General features: G+C 50.9%; 1 protein-coding gene and 1 long non-coding RNA gene across 3 annotated transcripts in view; one reads left to right on the top strand and one right to left on the bottom strand.

Annotated features, from left to right (window-relative positions):
• LOC123288994 (uncharacterized) overlaps positions 1 to 20,075 on the bottom strand; it is a 48,727-nt gene that overhangs the window by 5,979 nt on the left and 22,673 nt on the right. Inside the window, exons 3-4 of one of the 2 annotated variants that reach the window (XR_006532670.2) lie at positions 4,946 to 5,075; positions 5 to 3,897 (exon numbers count right to left, since the gene is read on the bottom strand). This is a non-coding gene — a long non-coding RNA (uncharacterized lncRNA). Of the gene's footprint in view, positions 1 to 4; positions 3,898 to 4,945; positions 5,076 to 20,075 lie in introns of those variants that run through there. The other variant, XR_011505751.1, reaches the window with a different exon arrangement.
• Positions 1 to 20,075, top strand: part of GALNT10 (polypeptide N-acetylgalactosaminyltransferase 10) — a 216,567-nt gene that overhangs the window by 180,803 nt on the left and 15,689 nt on the right. The window contains exons 7-8 of the mRNA XM_014846938.3: positions 5,700 to 5,817; positions 18,677 to 18,784. Of these exons, the coding sequence (XP_014702424.2) occupies positions 5,700 to 5,817; positions 18,677 to 18,784 (226 nt within the window). The remainder of the gene's footprint in view (positions 1 to 5,699; positions 5,818 to 18,676; positions 18,785 to 20,075) is intronic.

Here is a 20,075-nt window from a genome sequence, read left to right as displayed (position 1 = left end):
GTGACCCAAGCTGGCCCCAGTGGCTGACCCAGTGACCCCTCCCCAACACAAACACACCCCGGGATCGATCGCCACCTCTTTCAAAAGTCTAGTGCAGAGGGGCCAAGGCAGACGTCCCCAACCAGAAGCAGAGGCCCTCCCAGCTTGTCAGAGAGCCTCAGCTCATGGACCACTGAGTCACTCTTCCTTGCCGCCCTCTGCACGGTTTGCCAGGATTGCCAGCTGGGGGTGAGTGGAGTCACTCACACTCTCTCCCTCAAGCCTGGCACCCAGTTGTCGTCATCATCACCACCACTTATTGAACACTTTCTAAGTGCCAGGCACAGTGCTGAGCACATCTCACCCTGATCCTCTTTAACCCCCAACAGCCGTATGTAGTAAAAATTATCTGTGTTTTCGAAATGGGGACACCAAGCCTCCAAGAGGCTGAGCAACTTGTGCAGGTCACACAGCTCTGAAGTGGCGAAGGCTGAGTGCACATGCAGGTCCATCTGCCTCTGGAGCCAGTCTTCCCATCACCTCTCATACCCCTGGAAGCATCAGAGAAATAACAGCTTGTCCCACAGTGGAAGTCGGGGGCTGCGGATGGCTCATAGCACCCTAGAGAGGGAAGGCTGGAGGCAGCCCAAAGGTAATATGAGGAGACTGAGGCCCCAGGACAGGGAGGCCCCCTGGGGTGCACAGCGAGTTTTCGGGTACACCGGAAAGAGAGCCAGGCCCTCTCGGTTCTGCAGCCTCTGGAAGCATCTGGGCCCGCCATCACTGTAGCTGTTGTGTGAGCCGCTCTAGCTCTCCTGCCGGGGGTGGAAAAGATCTTTGGATACAAGGCCAAAGGCCGGGCTTTCCTGCTGGATTAGTTTCCTCTTTATCGCCGTGGTAATAAATTCCCACAAACTTACTGGCTTATTAAACTGACACAAATTTATTCTCTTCAAGTTCTGGAGGTCAGCAGTCTGAAAGGAGTCTTACTGGGCTAAAATCACAGTGTTGGCATTCCTTCTAGATGCTCCAAGGGAGAATCTGGTGTGTTGCCTTTTCCTGCTTCTAGAAGCTGCTCACATTCTTTGGCTCAGCCCCCTTCCCCATCTTCAAAGCCAGCAAGTAGCATCCTTAAGTTCCCTTTCCGTCCCCTCCCCCTCCCCTTCCTTCTTCCTTTCTCTCTTCCTCCCTTTCCCTCCCTCTCACTCTCTCTCCCTCCTTATCCCTTTTCCCCTCCTTCCCCCATCTCTCTCTCTCCTTGTCTCCTGCTTCCATTGTCACATCTTCTCTGATTCTGACTCTCCTGCCTCCTTTCACTTATAAGGACGCTTGTGATTACCCTGGGCACCAGGATAATCTCCCATCTCAAGGTCCTTAACTTAATCACACCTGCAAAGTCCCTTTTGCTGTGTCAGGCAACATATTCACAAGTGCCAGGAATTAGGACATTGACTTCTTGGAGGGAGCATTATTCTGTCTACCACACCTGCCTAACCACAGGTTAACCCCAGTGACCTGCAGTTTCTCTGTGCCTCACCCTTCCCATCTGAGAATGGGGGCTATTGGCAGCTCAGCCATCTTCATGGACACTGCACACCCAGGGTTCCCAAAGGGAGCCCCTAACGCCGTGGGCCCCAGGGAAGGCTCAGAGGCAGGAAGAGGTGGGCGTCTTTGAGGAAATGGAAGGTGGCCGTGGCGATGGAGCGTGAGCCGAGAGTGGAACCGAGAGTGGAGCCCTGTGCTGCTTCAGCAGGTCAGACGTTTGTCTGCTTCTCCTGACCTCCTGTATCCTAAACAGGGTCCAACACTACCATTAGAGCCCTTCCTAGCCCACAGATACAGTTTAGCCGAGACCACATCATGCAGTCACGCCCCCGCCACCGTATGCCTCAGAGGCAATCCCCCATTGCTCGGAAGTCTTGGAGAATAATACTAACAACATGAGTAACTAACATTTGGCCTGAGTTGGCAAAGCAGTTCCAGCTGACATTACTGTGTCCAATCCTCACGATAGTGCCCTCAGGTGTAGCTGGAATTCTCCCCATTTGAGCCATGCCGGCCCTGCAGTTCAGAGAGGAAACAAGACTTGCCAGGGATGACATGGAGCAGAGGCTGAGGTCCGATGGGACTGCTCCAGAAAATGGAATTTTCAGGGTAACCAGAGCCCCCTTTATTGTTTTCACCTTTGCCATAGCCCTAGATTTGAAAGGTCCACAAGGATGAATCTTGGCCTGTCCATCCTCGTCACTGCACAGCGAGGAGAGAGGAAGTTCAGCCCGTGCAGCTAGTTAGCAGCAGAAGCCCAGCTAGTTTCCTCTGCGCCTCAGTCTCCTCATTTGGACGCTGACCGGACTGGCCCCACCCTAGAGCAGGGGCTCTCAACCCTGGCTGCACATTGGCATCACCCGGGGAGTTTGTAAAGGAAAAAAAAACAAAGTGCCCAGGCCACCCCCTAGACAGGGGTGGGGTCCAGGCATCTTTGTTTTTCAAAGCTCCCAGGTGATGCCGATGTGGAGCCAAGGTTGAGAGCCACGGGCCCAGCTGCTTCCTGAGGGACTCTCCATCCTTTGTACCCTCTGATTCCTTCCAGAAGTCTCTCTTCTTTATTGGACTTGGACAAAAACCCAGGGGAGAGGCCACTAGAGAAATCCCAGTCATTTTCTGCCACCTCCCCACGGTCCCAGCGAGTGGGCAATCTGCAGGCACAGCGTGGTGTAAAGACGTTTGAAAGACACAGGCTTTGGTGGCAGGCCCTGGTTTGAATCGCAGCTCGTCCACTTGCTAACTGCATGCCCTTGAGCGGAGCATGTAGCATTTTTTGAATTTCAAATTCCTCCATCTGAATAGAGGGCTAGTAATGGAGCTTTGTGAGAGCTGGAAATAATGTCAGTAAAGTGAGTGGCACACACACACTCAGAATTCTTGTTATTGTTATTGCTGAACACAGCAGAAAATAGACCCAGCTAGAGGAGAGGCCAGCCTCCCTCCAGAGCAAAAACCTCAAGCATCCAAAATGCCCTCAGGCTGATATCCGACCTGCTCTGGAGCAGCTCCTCCGCCCCTGCCCACCTTTCACCCAGGCTGGTTTTTGTGTGCAGGGTCTTGGGTTTGAGTTCCCAGGAAGCGCCAAGTCTGAAACACTCTCTGCCCCTCCAAGCAGTGGATTTGCGGCTTCAGCCAAAAAACCCCAAACCCCACAACCTTCAGCAGACAAAGGAAAGTTGATACTAATGTCACCTTATTTTCTTGTAGTACTGGATACTTTAAGAAATATGCTAGCAATGTGAGCTAGGAGTGTAGCTATGCATCCATTGTGTAGACAGAGAAACGGGCTCCAAGAGGTTAATCAGGGCTGTCCAGTAATAATATAATGCCAGCCACACATGTACTTTTAAATTTCCTAGTAGCCACAGAAAAAAATGGTAAAGAGAAGCAGGTAAAATTTAAGTAATAAATCTTATTTAACCCAATATATCTAAAATATTCTCATTTTAACATGTTACCTACACTGTGAAATATTCATGCCATCTTTTCTGTTTTCTTCTTCATGCTAAGTCTTGGAAATCCGGTGTGTATCTTACACTTCCAGCACAGCTTGGTTCAGATGAGCCACATTTCAGGTGTGCAGTAGCCACCTGTGGCCAGTGGCTCCCTTACCGAGCAACACTGGGTCCAGTGGTTAAACATCTCATCTCAGATCACCCCGCAGGTTAAGGAGGGCTGAGGTTGGAGTGAGGGTTTCCCATTTCTGATCCCTTGTCCTTTTCACTCATCAGCTGCTTCTCGATTTTTCCTTCCTGAGAGGAGGCAATACATCATGACCATGGCGGGTGTGGGCTGTGGCATAATAGAGGAGAGGGAGTCAGATCCCAGCAGTACTGTGAAGCCTTGAGTACCTGTCTGTACTCCGAGTGCTACCTGCATAAATGGGGAAATAACAGTGAGGTCTAGCTCATGAGGTCAATATGAGGAGTAGAGTCATTTTCTTAATAAATTACAGGTACACCTTGCTTCCTTGTGCTTCACTTTATCGCGCTCCGCAGATATTGCATGTTTTCCAAGACCCTCCACCAACAAAACAATTATGACTTGCTGAAGGCGCAGATGATGGTTAGCAGTTTTTAGCAATAGAGATTTTTTAGTGAAGGTATACACATTGGTTTTTTTAGGCATAACGCTATCACACACTTAATAGACTAGTATAGTGTAAACATAACTTTTCTATGCACTGGGAAACCAAAAGATTCGTGTGCCTTGCTTTATTGCGATATTTGCTTTATTGTGGTGGTCTGGAACTGAGCCCCCACCATCTCTGAGGTCTGCCTGGAGTTCAGCACTCGGCGTATTCAAGCCCTCAGTAAATATCCCAGGGGATCCACTTTTAAAGGAGGCCCCTCCTGTGCTGTCGAGGCTCGTCTGCTAAGAAAGCTTGGGAGGCATGTGAGTTAACTAAGTTCTTTTTACATCAGTCCACATCCCGTGAGCTCGCAGCTCCTAAGGACAGGGGGGCGCGTGGAGGCAGCTGCTGGAATGTTTTTTGGTTTGGGGGTTTGGCATTTTCCAGTGGAGCTGGACAGGACACGGCCACTCTGAGAGATTTTCACAGAGCAAACCCTGGTGGCCCCCTCAGGTCCCCAACCCCATGGGGGACTGGAGCAGGCTGCAGCATGGCCTCCCCCACTCCTGGGCTTGGCATGATGCCATGCTGACTGCCTGTTCCCCATGGCAACCCCCAGTTTATCGTCTCTGTGTCCCGGCTCTGGTTGTTGTCTCCTGCCAGGTGCCCTCCCCTCCCCCCAGTTCCCACTTGTGCAAACCCACCTTGAATGCCCACCCCCTCTGAGCACCCTTCCTTGACTCTTGCCCCAGCCAAGCTCCTCACCCCAAAAACCTGGAGGCAGACACTCCCTCCTTTCATATTCCCATAGTGCTGTCTGCCCCTCCCAGAGGCCCTCATGACACCCACCTGTCTTCTGGATCCTTCTGTGCTGAGGTGGCCGCCCCACCACACTGGCATCCCCAAAGTCCTAGTCTGATGGTGATTGATGTCCAGATTCTTCCAGCATCTGCTTCTCAGCTGGCACTCGATGAATGAGCTGATGAGAGAGTGAATGAGTGGAGATAATCTTATCCCAGTTCAGCTGAAAGAACATAGACTGTGGCTTCTTCTGTAAACTCTCAGCCCGACCAACGTCCATGCCGGGCTGACCGAGCACGAATCATCGGAGGCGATTGTTGGAAAACGCAGCTTCCTGGGCTCCATCCCCAGTGACTGTGTTGTAGGTCTGGGGTAGGGCCCACCAGCTGTATGGTTTCTCATCTCTCTGAAATGTGCTGCAGCCTAGACAGGCTTGGAAAGACCTGACCTGGACATTTAACTAGTGGGAGGACTAGAGATAGATACATGCTGCAGCTACAAAGCCCACGGAGAAAAAGTACTGTGATTTCATTTCACAGTGTTCTTAGGTGTTGACCATGTAAAGGAACTTTGGGTGCGTTTGGTTAAAATGTAGCATTTATCAAGGGAAGTGTAGGCGAGAAAGCAGAAAGCCTGGGCCCTCACTTCACCAAGGAAGGGCCTCAGATCCCCTGCTGGACACGTGGGCTGTGTTCCCAGAGCAGCAGGGAACAGCATCCCTGGGGGAACAGCAGGATCAGAGTGCCTGAGGAGCACGTGGCCGGATATCCCGTCTTGACGCCACGCTCTTCTTCCCTGACAGGTCTCCCGTGATGGCCGGTGGACTGTTTGCTGTGGATCGGAAGTGGTTCTGGGAGCTGGGCGGGTACGACCCAGGCCTCGAGATCTGGGGAGGGGAGCAGTACGAGATCTCGTTCAAGGTGAGCCAGCTCTCGGGAAGCCCCCTTCTCCTTGGCACAGCCCTCTTGGCACCTGTCCTGGCAGGCTGGAGACCTCAGGTCTCTGCAGCCCCTGTGGTCCTCAGGGGAGCAAGTCAGGAGATGCCAGCCACTGCTTATTGTGTGTGTGTTGGGGGCGGGGGGTAGGTATCCTCAGGCTGCCAAAGGCTGGCCTTAGGGGAAGCTCTGCCTGGCATTTGTCTTACATCGTCCCTTCTTAAGATGGCGATGTTGGAATAAGACAGGTCTCACTACCAGTAAAGATGGCGTGTCTCCCATTGAGATGCCCAGCAAACCAGCAGTGGGGAGGAGAAACTGAGAAGGCCAAACAAGACACAGAGGCCAGGAAGAACGCTCTGCTCTGAGAATGGTACCTGGCTGCCTTCTCAAGTTTTCCCTTTTGTATCCGTCACTACCAGGGTTTGTTGTAGAGACCAGTGGTTAAGAGCTCAAGTTGTGAAGTCAGGAAGACCTGGGTTCAAATCCCAATTCCACCACTCAGTGCTGTGTGACTTTGAGCAAGTTAGATGACCTCTCTGAGCTTTCCTTCCTCATCTGAAATAAGAAAATAATACTACCTACCTTACAGAGCAATTGTGAAGATTAAATGAAAAATATCTAGAAGGTGCTTAGCATATAACCTGGGGACGCAACCAGCAATTAATAATTGATAGAATTATTAAAGATTCAATGACTGGATATGTGCTGTAACCTATTAGACCAGAGTATGTGCTGTAGAAGCCTTCTGCCAATGGTGGGAAAGGACATGGTGGTTACCAGTTAACCACCCAAACTTCTGAGGCCACCTTCCCCCCTTTCTTTGTGGGATTCTGTGAAGAACAGAGGCTCGGTCCCTCTGAGGGTAAGGTTAGCTTGTCCTGTGCCCTTGTGGCTGCCAGCGCCTGCTTCTGACATCCCCCGGAAGCCCTGGTTAGATGTATCCCCAGCCCATGAGGGATGGCAGCACCGTTACTAGGCAAACCCCTGTGAAAACACAACCCTGAGGCCCCGTCAGGCATCAACATTCTGTGAAAAGGACCATTGTCACACACAGTGAGTAAGACTTCAGTGCTGGGGTCAGATCGCCCCAGTCAGATCCAGCTCCGCCACTTTCTACCGGCTGTGTGAGCTTGGAGCAGGAACCCTCACCTCTCTGAGCCTCAGTTTCTGCTTCTATGAAATGCGTTTAATGATACTTTAATCCCCACAGGGTTGTTGAGAGGATTAAATGAGACCCTGCTTGTCAGGTGCTTCCTAATAAACATCCTCAAGATTACTTTCCTTGTCGACATCGTTACTGAGTTTATGTATGCCACTGTTGAGCAGTTCAGAACTGGGGAACATCAATTCTTGATTAGCAAGAAAGCCACCACCCAGAATTGTACTGAAGCATGATGTAGGTTTGAGAAGCCGTCTCTGTCTGTTTTACCTCCAGAGTTCTGGAGTTTCTCCCATAAGAGGACCAGCCCCTAAACAACACTAATATTAATATCCAAGGGTGATATTCAAAATATTTAACAATGGTGATGGTGCATGCCCCAACCGGTCTGAGCGAATGCCAGCTGTAAACTACCGTGTCCACCCTGGTGTGCAACAACTGGATTTCAGCCCTGACCAGAGCTGACGGGACCCTGCGCCAAGCCCCTCACCTGTGCTGGCTTATTTAATCCTCACAACCCCAGGAGGGTGGTATCATTATTATACCCATTTCACAGCAAGGCACCTGGGGCTCAGGCTGACCCCCCACACGGATGGAAGTAACAGACCCAGGACCTGAACCCAGGTCTGCCTGACCGCAAAGCCCGTGCTCTGACGCGCCCTGTTGGGCGTGAGAGAAGAGCATTTGAGAGGAAAACTAGCCTGACAACTTGGCGGCAATCTCTCACCATCTCTTCTCAGTTTTTGCCTCCTCCTGGGGTTATTCTTAATTTATTGCGTTATTCTGCAGCTTCTCAATGAAGTGAATTAGTTAACAGTCCAAGTCAGAAATAACAAATAGGTTTCCTCTCCCAGGAAACTCTCATCCAGTGGTGGTGGCTGCCCCAGTTCTGTGTTGATAGGTGCTCTGAGGCTGCATCTGAGCTTATCAGAAAAAGAGTGGTGATTGATTAGTGATGTCTGCCCTGGGTGCAGGTTTGGTAAGTGATGGCACATAGGTCATTTATTTTCTATCCCTAGCTCCCGCAATCTGGTTTTCCAAATGTCACATCCTTATGGGTACAGTGAAATCACACACAAGGAGTCAGAAGAGTTTCACTTCACAGTTCCTTCATCCATCAATTAAACAAACTTCATTTATGACATTTTCCACCAAGTTAATTCCCCGAAATGGGCACATCCACGTTCTGAGTTCTTAACCAGAATGTAAACTTCAGTAGGGCAAGGATCTTTGTGTGTTTTACTCCCTGCTGTATCCCAAGTACCTAAAGGATTGCCTGGCATGGAGAAGGCACTTGATAAAAATTTTTGGTTGAATCCTCAGACAGGTGTGTCCCTAGCCAGAACCAGCCTCACTGGCCAAGCTCCTTGGTCAAAAAGTCCCCCTTCAGAAACTCCTTCTGTGGAGAACAGCGAATAGAGAAGGATTTGCACAAAGGAATTTCTAAACCCAAAACAATTTCATTCTGTGTGTTTTCAAAGACCCATCTAATCATGCTCATCAGGCAATTACAGCAGAACAAATGGCATTTTTCTCCACAGAGTTTATTTACAAAAGACTTGGTAATGAAGCCGTCCTGGAGGTCTCTCCTCCGGGAAGGAGAGGAGGTTGGCTCCTGTTTCCATTTGATCCAATTATGTCCTTCACTCTCGAGAGGAGAGGAGATGGTGGAATGAGGGGGCTCCCAGGTCCAGAAGGGCGGCTTTCCTCCCTCGGCCTTCTCTCTGCTGGCTTTGAAAGCACGAGTTCCCAAAGCTGGGGGCAGCCTGTCTGCCTGAGCACTGTCTCCCAGGCCCCTGTGGCGGGCCTGCCCACAGCGCTGAGGGCACGGGGCCCATTCATCTGCGGGCGACGCCTCCTGAAATGCCGGGTGTTCTGTTTCAGCCAGAGCGGGGCATTTCCAAAGGGCCAAATTCCCTCTGATCAATCTCTGCCGAGATCCCCTTCCTTCTTGGTGACGGAGAAAAGAGACTGGTCTGAAAGGCGTGAGTGTATTTTCAGAAATTAAGATAAATTGATACGTGCCGTCAGGGCTGATGGATTAATAATTGGGCTCCTATTCCAGACCAGGCCGTCTAGCCTGATGGGAAAACCCCAGAAAAGATGTTCCAAAGGCTCGGAAATTTCTAGAAGAGTCGCTGACTCTTTTTTTCTCTCTCTCCCTTAGCCAACAGAGCTTTTGTCTCCAAAAGGCACAGTCACACTATCACAGTTCTCCCGCTTGGCAGTTAGAATCTTCCTAGTTCCAGTGGCTAGATGAATCTTTAACTCTGTAGCTGGCCTATGCCTGCCTCCATGAGCTGACCCCTGCTCATCTCTCCATCGTCCGCCTTGTCCTCTTACCCCATTGCATTAGGCTGGACTCTTGGTTACAGGTGACCAAAATCCCAGTCAATCTGATTTAAGCAAAAAATCAGAATGGATTGGCCCACACAACTGAAATTCCAGGGTAGACCCTCCAGGCCTGGCTGAATCCAGGCACTAACCCATCTCATGCATCTCTCTCAGTCCCTCGGCTCTGCTTTCATCCAGGCTGGCTTCCTGCTCGGGCAGGCTTCCTCTCGTGGAAATACCCAGCAGCCCAGTGGAAAGAGTTTCTCTTTCCCATCATTCCTGTGGAAGTCCCCAAGTTGAGTCTCAATGGTCTGCTGGTCCCCTGCCCATCCCTCAACAGCAGTCTGATTGGTCAGCCACAGTCACAAGCCTATCCTGGAGCCAGGAGGGTGGAGATGGGCTGATTCCCCAAAGAAAAGTCCAGGCACTGTGCCCAGAAGGGGGAATGGAGGACAACCACAAACCACAGATGTCCACCTTGCCCAGTCATACAGAACTGCCCACAAGACCAGGCTCACATGCCAGGCCATCTTTGGCGGCACCCACTGTTCACTCTTCCTGAAATGCCTTTCCTTAGACTGGCCAACCCATACTCATCCTTCAGGCTCAGCCCATATAGATGGTCTCCTTGCAGCTTACCTGAGCTCCCTGTGCTGATTAGGGGCCACCCCGACGTCACTCCCAGCATGACTCTGAATACTTCGTGTTGACCTGACTTGAGGGTCAGCCTGTCTGCCCCACTGGACTTTGAGCTCTCTGGAGGCAAGGAGTGGGTCTCGTCTATCTCGGCACCCTAGTATCTGGCCCAGAATAGGTGTTTTAAATTACTGTTAGTGGCATCAGTTCTTATCTGATAAAACTTCCTTCTCCCTGCCCTTCCCAGACTCACATCGCCATCTTTGGGTAACAGTGGTGTGGTGGGAAGGGTCTTGGCAAGAGGGCAGGGCACTGGCTTCTCATCTCTGGTCTCCATCCTTCTGGGGCCCTTAGACCAGTTGCTTGACCACTCGGGCCCTCACGTCCCAGACGGTGCTGACAGAGTTTTCCTTCCTACCCCATGAGATAGGATCAGACAAGATGCTGTGGGGCAAGCCCTTTGACTTACACAGGTATGAGGGGTGGTTTGGATTAGAGGTGCTGGCCATGGGACGAGCAGAAATGGGACTGCACAGTGTCCCCAGGAGGCCAAGGTGAGCCCATCTTCAACTCTGAGATCCAGGAGAGAGGAGGTGTCCACAGGACAATAGGGTTGAGCTGGAGCGAGAAAGACACAGGCTTTGGGGCAAGGCAAGTGGATATCTCTTTTGTTAATAGCAATTTGGCAAAATCTGTTACATTTCAAAGCAGGCACATTCTTTGACCCAAAATTCCATGCCCAGGAACTTATCCGAGAGAGACAGCTGCAGAGACGAGCAAAGATTTAGCTGGAAGCTATCTGTTGAAGCATCACTTACAATAGGGGAAGACTGAAAATGACCCAAATGTACATCCTTCGGGGATAAATAAGTTAGAGTATAGCTAAACAATTGACTATTATATAAAAGAAGTTAGATGCCTCCAAAATTAAGTCTTAAAGGATAAGTGAAAACTAGTGTGTGTGTGTATCTATGTGTGTGTGTGTGTACATATATATATAAGTAATATGATCTCATGTTTAATTTTTAAAAATGCAACAAATACAGAGAAATAACTGAGAGGACTATCCTTATACCAGCTAATGGTTCCTGAGCCCTGACCATCAGGGATGCGAGGGGCCTTTACCCACACCGTGTCCCTTAATCCTCATGACATACCCATTCTGTAGATGAGGAAACTGAGGCTTGAACTAAATCTCTTCTGCAAAGTCACGCAGCTGAAACAGGGATTTCAGCCCTGCTCCTCTGACTTCAGACCAAGTCTGTGCTCTGATGCGCTCTGACCCACGGTGCCGTGGAAGCTTCCTGTCCCTCGTGGTATCGGGGGTGGGAGGGCTACAGAGCGTGGCTGTCCCTGTCTGTTAATCTGTTTCTGTAACATGCATTCATCTTCAGTATGTGTCACTTCTCGAATCAGGAAAAAAATGAAGATTTTTTTTTTTAACTAAGAAGAAGGGAAAATGTTGGTTTTCCGCCCTCCCGGCCCACCCCTCCCCATACACATCCTGACACTTTCTTTGGACCATTTGTAAGTTCATGGATGAGATTCCCCGAAAGTAAGGCATACAGAGAAGAGATCACAGTGCAGAGACCCCAAGAAAGGTCTCAGCCCCCCAAGTGCACCTCTGCAGGGTCGGCAGCCTGCTGCGCCTGAGGATAGTCTGAGGGGCCCACGGGGCAGGGAGGTTTGTTGTAAGATCTCAATGGGATGAAACATTTATTTGGCCTGGAGCCAGGGAAAAAGGAGGCACTCAGTGAGTGGTGGCTGTTCCGAACAGAACCCTCACGTTAGACAGAACAGCATGGGATTAAGTCCATGAGCTTCAGCATCAAACCACCTGGTTTCTGGTGCAGGCTCAATCAGCTAGTCACTGTGTGATCTTAGGAAAGTGACTTACCCTCTCTGGACCTAACTCCATCGGTAAAGTGAGGATAGAATAATCCTTACTTCATAGTGTAGGTATGAGCATGATATTAGTCAAACTGTGTTAAAAGTTTAGCTCAGTGCCTGGCACATAACAAATAATCAATAAATGGTAGCTGTTAATGCTTGCATTGTTGTGGTTGATGTAAGGGCTGCGGTTGCAGGAAGACCTTTGGAAAGAAGTTTGAGTGGGAAGAGCTTTCAGGCTGGCAAGGCAAAGGCCAAAGACCATGGCTCCAGCCCAGCTCTGGAAGGAACACTCAGTGCGACCTTGGACAGCTCAGCTGCCCTTCTGGCTGAGCTTTTATTCCTCAGCTACAAGGGCACTCATCATACCCAAGCTCGTTGGGCTCTACGACATGTGTCTACAGTGAGCCCTGGCAGGCACCACTGTCCTGAGAGGGGCTGTCACCATTCCAGTATGCACTGGTTCTCAGAGTGTGGTCCCCAGACCAGCAGCATCGCCATCACCCAGGAACTTGTTAGGAATGCAAACTCTCAGGCCCCACCCCAGACCTGCTGAGTCAGACACTCTGGGGCTGGGGCCCAGCAGGCTGGTTTAATGAGCTCTCCAGGTGACTCCGATGCTCACTGCGGATTCAAAGTCACGGCTGTGATGAACAGGTGAGGTCTTGTACCGAGAGAACGCCCAGCTTGAGTGTGGAAAGACGGAGTCAAGGGTAGGTTCGTTGGCAGGTTGGCCAGCAGGTCCCAACACCTGCACCCAGCTTTCAAGGCTCTGTATCATTGGGTCCACCCTTGGCAGCCAGTTTCTCTTCCATTTCTTCCAACAGGGTTTTAGAGCAAGGCTGATCAATGACTAGGCCACGTGTGAATGAGAGAATGAATGAATGTTTGTACTGGGCTGGATTGTTCATAGGAAGAAAAGTACATGTGCCCAACGGAGCAGAAAAGTGAGTGCAGCGCAGCTGGTTCTCAGCAGCATCCACACCTGGGGTCCAGGGGCGCGGAGAGGGTCGGAGGTGACCGGAACAGGTGGCAGAGGGCCTTGACAGTCAGCTTGATTGTGACCCTTTGTTCTGCAGGCAATACAAGTGCCAACAGGGGTCTTTCTGGAAGACCGTGATAGGTCAGGACCAGGCTTTAGAAAGGCTGAACCAGGAAGGCGCAGTCCCCCTGGAGGGCTCAGATCTGCCTGGTTCTGGGGGACCCAACCCTGATCCCACTCTGGGCTCTGCCACCTTATGAGCTGAGGCACCTGGGGAAGGCCCTTCATCTCCTGAGGCCTCGGTTTCCTCACCTCTGAAGGGTAGGATCGTCCCACCCCCACTGGGAGGTTGGGAGTTTGCTCTCTTTCCAAATATGAGTCAAACCTAATGTATCCTGCAGCTTTACTGAATTCTTTTATTAGTTAAAGAAAAAACCCTAATGTCAGGCAGCCACTCCCCATATGTGGGCCAAGTTGACTGTAAACACCTAAGGATGTAGTTGAAATAGTCAAATATCAAATTTATTAATTTAGATACACATATGCTTAAAACCATATTATATAAACATATTAACTTAGAAGTAAATGTAAATGGATTTTTTAAAGTAAAATTGTTTTTTTCTACTCATTTTACCAACTGCATCCAGTAACCATTATAAACATCCAAAACTAGCATGAGTGAGGTCCTTTCATGCTGGGAAGACTTCCCGAAACGATATCTTCTTGTTCAAAACAAACAAATGTTCAAAACAAACCAAATATATTCAAAATAATGTGAACTTCCAGAAGACACAGATATCACACCATTTCTTCTTTCCTGAGGGCAACTGTGTGGCATACCTGTATGCACATGCCCACCACCAGTAGCGACAGCTGCCACCTGTCCAGGTAGCACCATTCGGATTGCACACAGTCCTCTGTGCTTCAGATTGACCTCATGTAGCCTCATCGCAACCCTAGAAGGTGGGCACAGTAGTTCATCCCATTTTGCAGATGAAGAAACTGACGTTTTCAGCCTCACAAAGCTTGCCTAAGAGCCTGAATTAGACCTCAGTTCTGTCTGACTCCAGAGGCGAGCTCATAATGGCTACCCTGCGTAAGCACACAGATGATGCAGAATAATCAGTGGTGATTATTATCATATTATTTCCCCAAAGTGCAACTGAATAGCGTTTTCACGCCATAGGCGTCCTCCACCAAGATACCAACAGAGGCAGACACAGCTGGCTGCCATCTTCTCCCCGGCCGTCGGCAGGCAGGATGGCCGTCCTGTTCCTGGTTGGTTTCCAGGCAGCCAAGTCCCTGACAGGAAGGCTTCCTTCAGCCCCTGCTCGCTCAGTTTCCCTCCGCAGGCGGGCCCTCCGCCACTCACTCTCCGCGTCCCGTCGTTTCTCCCTGATGCACATCACCACTCGTTTCTCTCCGCCTCGGTTTAGGAGATAAAAGCGAGTAATTGTCTTTTATAGACGCTGTAATGAAGGCTGTCATCACACAAAAGAAGTTTGCTAATAAAATAAATCAAAGCAGCAGTGAAAACGAATGGGGAGCGAGCTTTTTCAGTTAGATCTGTACTTGTCTAGTGGCAGGGTGCGTCCGGGAGACTGCTCCGCAGGAGGGGAGAGGCACCAAGGAACGAGCTACCGTGTGTTTGGAACTCCTTTTGGTGGCACAGCCAGGCTCCCCGAGTAGGCAGCTGCATCACACGGGGTTGGGGCTGGAGATGACACGGAGGCGGGCAGAGGGAAGAGAGCTGACCGCAGAGAGGGGCTGCAAGAATGTCCTCTCGGTGGCCTGTATTTGTCCCCATCCAAATACAATGGGGTCCCGGCCAAACACGATTCTGGCTGGTGCTGGCACTGCAGCTTCCCCTTCTTGCTGCCACCAGCTGGACTCTTCTCTTAGGGGAGAGGAGAATGTCCTTGGGCAGCCAGGCCCCAGGGGGTACCCCGTGACTGCGCCCCGCCCTGCCCTGTCATTCTCATCGGTTGCAGGTTCTGCCACCACATAGTTAGAAAAACTTCATCTTCCTGAGTCTCAGTTTCTCCACTTGGGAAATGGGCCATAGGATAAAAAACATGATGGTGGTGGGCAGAAGGGCAAGAGCTCTGTAATTTCAAGGTGGTGGTATTTCTCATCCTTTTGCAAATCGAAATGACTACCCTTAAGCAGATTTGCTATGGCCAGGCACCAAGCTAAGTGCTTCTCACAGTTGTCTCAGGCCGTCTCAGCAGCCTTGAGTGACTGCCATCCCCAGGTCACAGATGCAGAGAGTGTGGCTCCCCAGGTGAATTCCTTGCATGGGGTCACACAGCTGCACAAGGTGGTATTGGGGACTGTCGAGCAGTGTGTGCTCATAACCCCCATGGCTGTGTTTGTTGTGGGTCTTGAGAGGCGCTGCCTTGGCTGTGAAAGAAGGGGGAGGACGGCCCTAAAGGTACACAGGTAGGTGACCTGGGATCCAGACCAGCTCTGGCCAGCTCCCCCACCCAGGGCGAGTCATGACACCATTCTATGCCTCCAGATTTTATCATTGTCCCTGGAAGGAGAGTCCCCTCCAGTCTTGGGATCCCACCAGATAACAAGTGAACATCACGGGGATGGAGGATGTTGACCACTGTGTCGGATGCATTCTGGGTGGCCAGAGGGAGTTCTGAAGCGTTAAGTGTGCCCCACGATGGGCCCTTCTCAGGTGCTCCCAAAAGACTCAGGAGTTGGCAGCAGCTTCAGCTGAACAGGTGTCTGTCTCTCTGAAGGCAGTTCACACTCTGAGTCAGCCATCAGTGAATCATGTCCAGGGCAGGGAAGCCGTGGGGTAAACCCATCGTCCAAAGCCAGGACTCCCTCTGGGCTCCGGACATCCCAGGAATCTGAGGGCATTCTGGACGCCTCAAACCTCTCAGCAGATCAAGGTCACCCGGTCCCTCAGGAACCTTCAGGCTGATGGCCAGCGTGTTCAGCGCCAAAGAATGCCGAGGTCACAGCAAAGAGAAGGATTTGGAAATTGATCATCCGTCCACATAAAGGAAGGTTTCCTGCCAGGCGGAGCTGGAGACGCAGCCTCGTTAGCTAATGCGAGTTTAATGTGGAGTCGAGAGTGCTGGACGCCAGCCTAGTCAACTGCCCAGGAGACGTCCAAAAATAGAGCAGGGTGAGGTGTCCCCCACCTGCTCAGCGCCTCTCCGCCGCCCGAAAGGCAGGGGCAGCCCAGCGGCGACCTGGGCCACATCCGCCAGACAAAAGCATCACTTCCACATCAATCACTTCGTATAAAGGAAGAGTTATTGTTATGGGATGCTGGCACCTGATCAATATCTCCTGCTTTGAAAATAAACTTCTTGGCTTGGCCTTGACATTAATCCACCATCAGGAGCCCATTATCTCGAGACCAATGTTCTGTTCTATTGACTTGCTCGATTTTTTTTTTTCTCCCCCAAGATCAGAATATAATTGCATTTCTCCAGGCAGCACTTCCACTAATTGCAGCCTCATGCGTACATATCCCGCCTCGGGAGCCCAGCACAGAGTGCATCTGGGGTGGATGTAGAGGGCAGCAGCTGGCCAGAGGTCGTGGGAGACTGAGACCTGCGGGTGCACGAGGTGCCAGAGCGGCCCGTCTAGAGCCTCTGAGTGAATCAGGATGTGAAACCAAATCTCCAGCATCCCATTGAGCAGTTCAAGCCGAGAAAGGCTCTTTTGCACAGAATCCGGGTTGTCGGTGTTCCACTCCTACTCCTTGTTCCACAAATGAAGGCACGTGGTAACAAGATTAATAATAATGTCTCGACTCCAGCTGTGTCCCACCATCACCACAGTCCCCACAAACCTGATGCCATGACTGCCTCCCAGGCCTTCCCTCCCCCAGCCTGCAGCCTATAGGCTGTTCTCCACTCCACAGGCAGAGTCGTCTTTGTAAAATAGAAATTGGATTATGTTGTCTCCCTCACTGAAGACTTTTGGTGAAGACTCCTTATTCTACCCTGCAAGATCTCTATGATTGTCCCCGCTCACCTCTCTGACCTCCCCTCCCATCACTCCTCCCTTTGCTCCAAGCCTCTGGCTCCCTACCCCAGGACCTTTGCACGTGCTCTTCTCTCCAGCTGTTCCCTCACCCCTCCAATCTTTATGTTACGTTTACCTCCTCATCATTTAAGTCTTGTCTCAAGTAGTCCCTTCTAAGTGAAGCTTTCCCTGACAGGTGGGGATAACATAGCATCCCATACATCCACACAATGAGTCTATCCAGTTACCTTGCTTTTGCTTCCTTATAGCAGACATCACCATCTAAAACTCTCTCCCTGTATTATTTATCTACTGCCACGGGAAAAATCATCTTAAAATGTAGTAAACATCAGAGTCTGTATGGGTCGGGGATTTGGGAGTGGCTGAGCAGGATAATCCTGGCTTGGGTCTGTCATGAGGTTGTCGTTAGGGTGCCAGCCAGGGCTGCAGTCGCTGGAGGCCTGACCGGGGTGGGAGGATCCACTTCTAAGATGGCTTGTTCACGTGGCTGGCAAGTGAGCGCTGTTGGCAGGAGGCCTCAGCTCTGCACCACCTGGGCCTCTCCACAGGGCTGCCTGAGTGTCCTCACAACGTGGCAGGGATCCCAGGCAGTGCGGTGGAAGCCACCGCCTCTCTCATGACTGTCGTTTCTGCGTATCCTGTTGGTTACAAGGTCAATCCTCACGTGACTCATTTGGGAGGGAACTGCATAAGGGCACAAATACCACAAATACCACCACACCCCCTCTCCCTGAGAGCAGGGACCATGCCAACTTATTCACGGCTGTATGTGCTCAGCACAGTATTTGGCATGTAGCAGAGACTCCATAAATATCATCAAATGGATGAATTAATCATTGCAGTATGTAACGCTGCTGCGACTATGTGCTGAGTCCTTCACGTGCAGACCTCACGCCCCAGGCCCGCCTTACTTAGTCCTTTACAGATGAGGCTACTGAGCCACAGAGAAGATAAGTACCTTGATGAGAGTCACAAAGCTGAATAGCGGCTGAATCAGGATTTGAACTCAGGACTTGCCGAGAAGGGTCTGTTTAGGCTGGGCCCTCCGTGGGTGTGAGTCACTGTTGCTTGCACTTGTTAAGAATTCCCAAACTGCTGTCAGACCCGGAGCTCTTTGTGATGCCAGATATGGAGGGAGACACAAGGAGGAACATCAGGTCCCACAGTGCAGCGATACCCAGCTGCGTGGGTTAGCACGCCAGCCTGCAGAGAAGGTGGAACAGGGCAGGCAATGCCACTGCTCAGGGTGACCCTGCAAGAGACTCACAGATCTGGGAGGAAACTCCAGAAGCTAACACCAGAGCAAATATACAGAGCCTATGTGCCACCTTGTCCCCTCTCACACCTGTGGCAGACATCACTAAGCGATCACCGTAGTCTTTCCCACTGAGCCCAATGCCGCCTTCACATTCTTCTCAACACAGCACTCCAAGCGTCAGACTCTGGAGTCAGCTAGAGCTCGGTTTAAATTCTGGCTCCACCACTTACTGATCCTGTGACCTTAGACAAGTTCCTTAGCTTCTGTGAGCCTCAGTTTCTTCATCTGTAAAATGGAGCTCTGTTACTTCCTACTTTAGAGGTTTTCTGATGAGGCTTAAATGCAGGTCTGCGTCCGAAGCTCGTAGCACAGTGTTTGGCAATTCATAAGCACTCGATGCTGTCAGCTGTTTTTACTGCTGTTATTACCGTGTTTTTCCCATGTCCCTAGTTCTATGAATGGGGCTTCAGTACACAGTCCAAGCTGATGCTTTCGATGAACACTCTAAGGGGGCGGTGAACTGGAGGCAGAAACATCTTCTCTCTCCCTTCTCACCCTACAGGTGTGGATGTGTGGGGGCCGCATGGAGGACATCCCCTGCTCCAGGGTGGGTCATATCTACAGGAAGTACGTACCCTACAAGGTCCCCGCTGGAGTCAGCCTGGCCCGGGTAAGGTGGTGGCTTCCCTGGGGGCAAGGGGGTTGGCCTAGGCCCATCAGCAGAGCAGAGGCACCCAGGGGCCCAGGCCAAGAGATCCCCAGGTGTGAGGACGAGCCCCATACCCCCACTCCCCAGGTGAAATCCAGTTTAAAAGAACTTACTTAAAGCTGTGCTAAACCACTTATTAGCTGTGTGACATTGGGAGGGTTGCTTAACTCCTCTGAACCTGTGTGCCCTCCTTTGTTGAAAGGAAACTAATTCTTTCCAACTCTTAGCATTACCAGCAAATGACACAGTTTCCCAAAGCGTGATGGGCGGGATGGTTGTAGGTGGTAGCCATGGGAACATTTTTATTTTCATGTGTTAAAATTAATGTGAACTAGAAATTAATGTGTATTAGTGTAGCCAACTTGTGATTTCACAGACATTATTACTTAAGAGAAAACCAAAGTCGATGCAAAGTTAGACCAGGGGGAAGTTAAAGAAACATTAGATAAACATTAATACAGGTGGAGTGTGTGTTTGGGAAAGCTGGAGCCAGGGTAGGTAAAAGTTCCCAGCCCCGGGTGGTTAATAAATGTTGGGGTCTTCCTCTTCTCCCCAGCCCCTCCACTTTCACTGCCAAAAATTGTGCGTCAAACTAGTTCACTTCCTTAAATGGTTTGTATTAATCATTGCTTCAATTAAACTGGCCACTGGCTACAAATGGAAATCTGCTAGCCAGTTTTGTTTTTATTTTTGTATTAATGATATCTCAATAAACCTTAATAATAAATTTTAAAATATATATTTAGCGTCTTGGGGGGAAAAAAATCAAGGTGAGCACAAAAGAAAACGGAAGAGAGGGGAGGGTCCCCAGAGGGAGAAGATGGCCGCAGGGAAGTTCGGGGGAAGTTAGATCACCCGCGTAGCTTTGCCTCGCGGAGACCCCGCTCCTACCCGTGGACCCCACCCAGCAGATCCCCCTACCCTCGCCCCGTGCTAGCCTGTTTGGCATCGGTCTACACAGCCTCCTTCCGCCCAGGCCGCTGCCTCCCCCTCCCGTGTCACCTGACAATCGATGGCGTGCAGAATTGCAGCCCCTGGGTCCTGGAAGGGCCATGGTCCTGCGGTTTACAAGGAAGACTAAGGCTCCAAGAGGCCGCGGGTCTCCCCAGGCTCGGTCCTGGGCGGGGAGCTGAGCGCGGAGGCGGCGGGGGCTGCCCTGGGCACGGCGTTGAGGGAAAGGAGAGGCGGCAGTGCCCTCTAGTGGTCCAAGATGCTAACGACAGCCGCCCCCGCCATCCACGCTTTGGACAAG

The sequence above is a fragment of the Equus asinus genome, chromosome 9 (genome assembly GCF_041296235.1).
Source record: "Equus asinus isolate D_3611 breed Donkey chromosome 9, EquAss-T2T_v2, whole genome shotgun sequence".
Lineage (NCBI taxonomy): Eukaryota > Metazoa > Chordata > Mammalia > Perissodactyla > Equidae > Equus > Equus asinus.
Note: the sequence above shows the minus strand (reverse complement) of the source record. Positions and strands in the feature narration are given on the sequence as shown.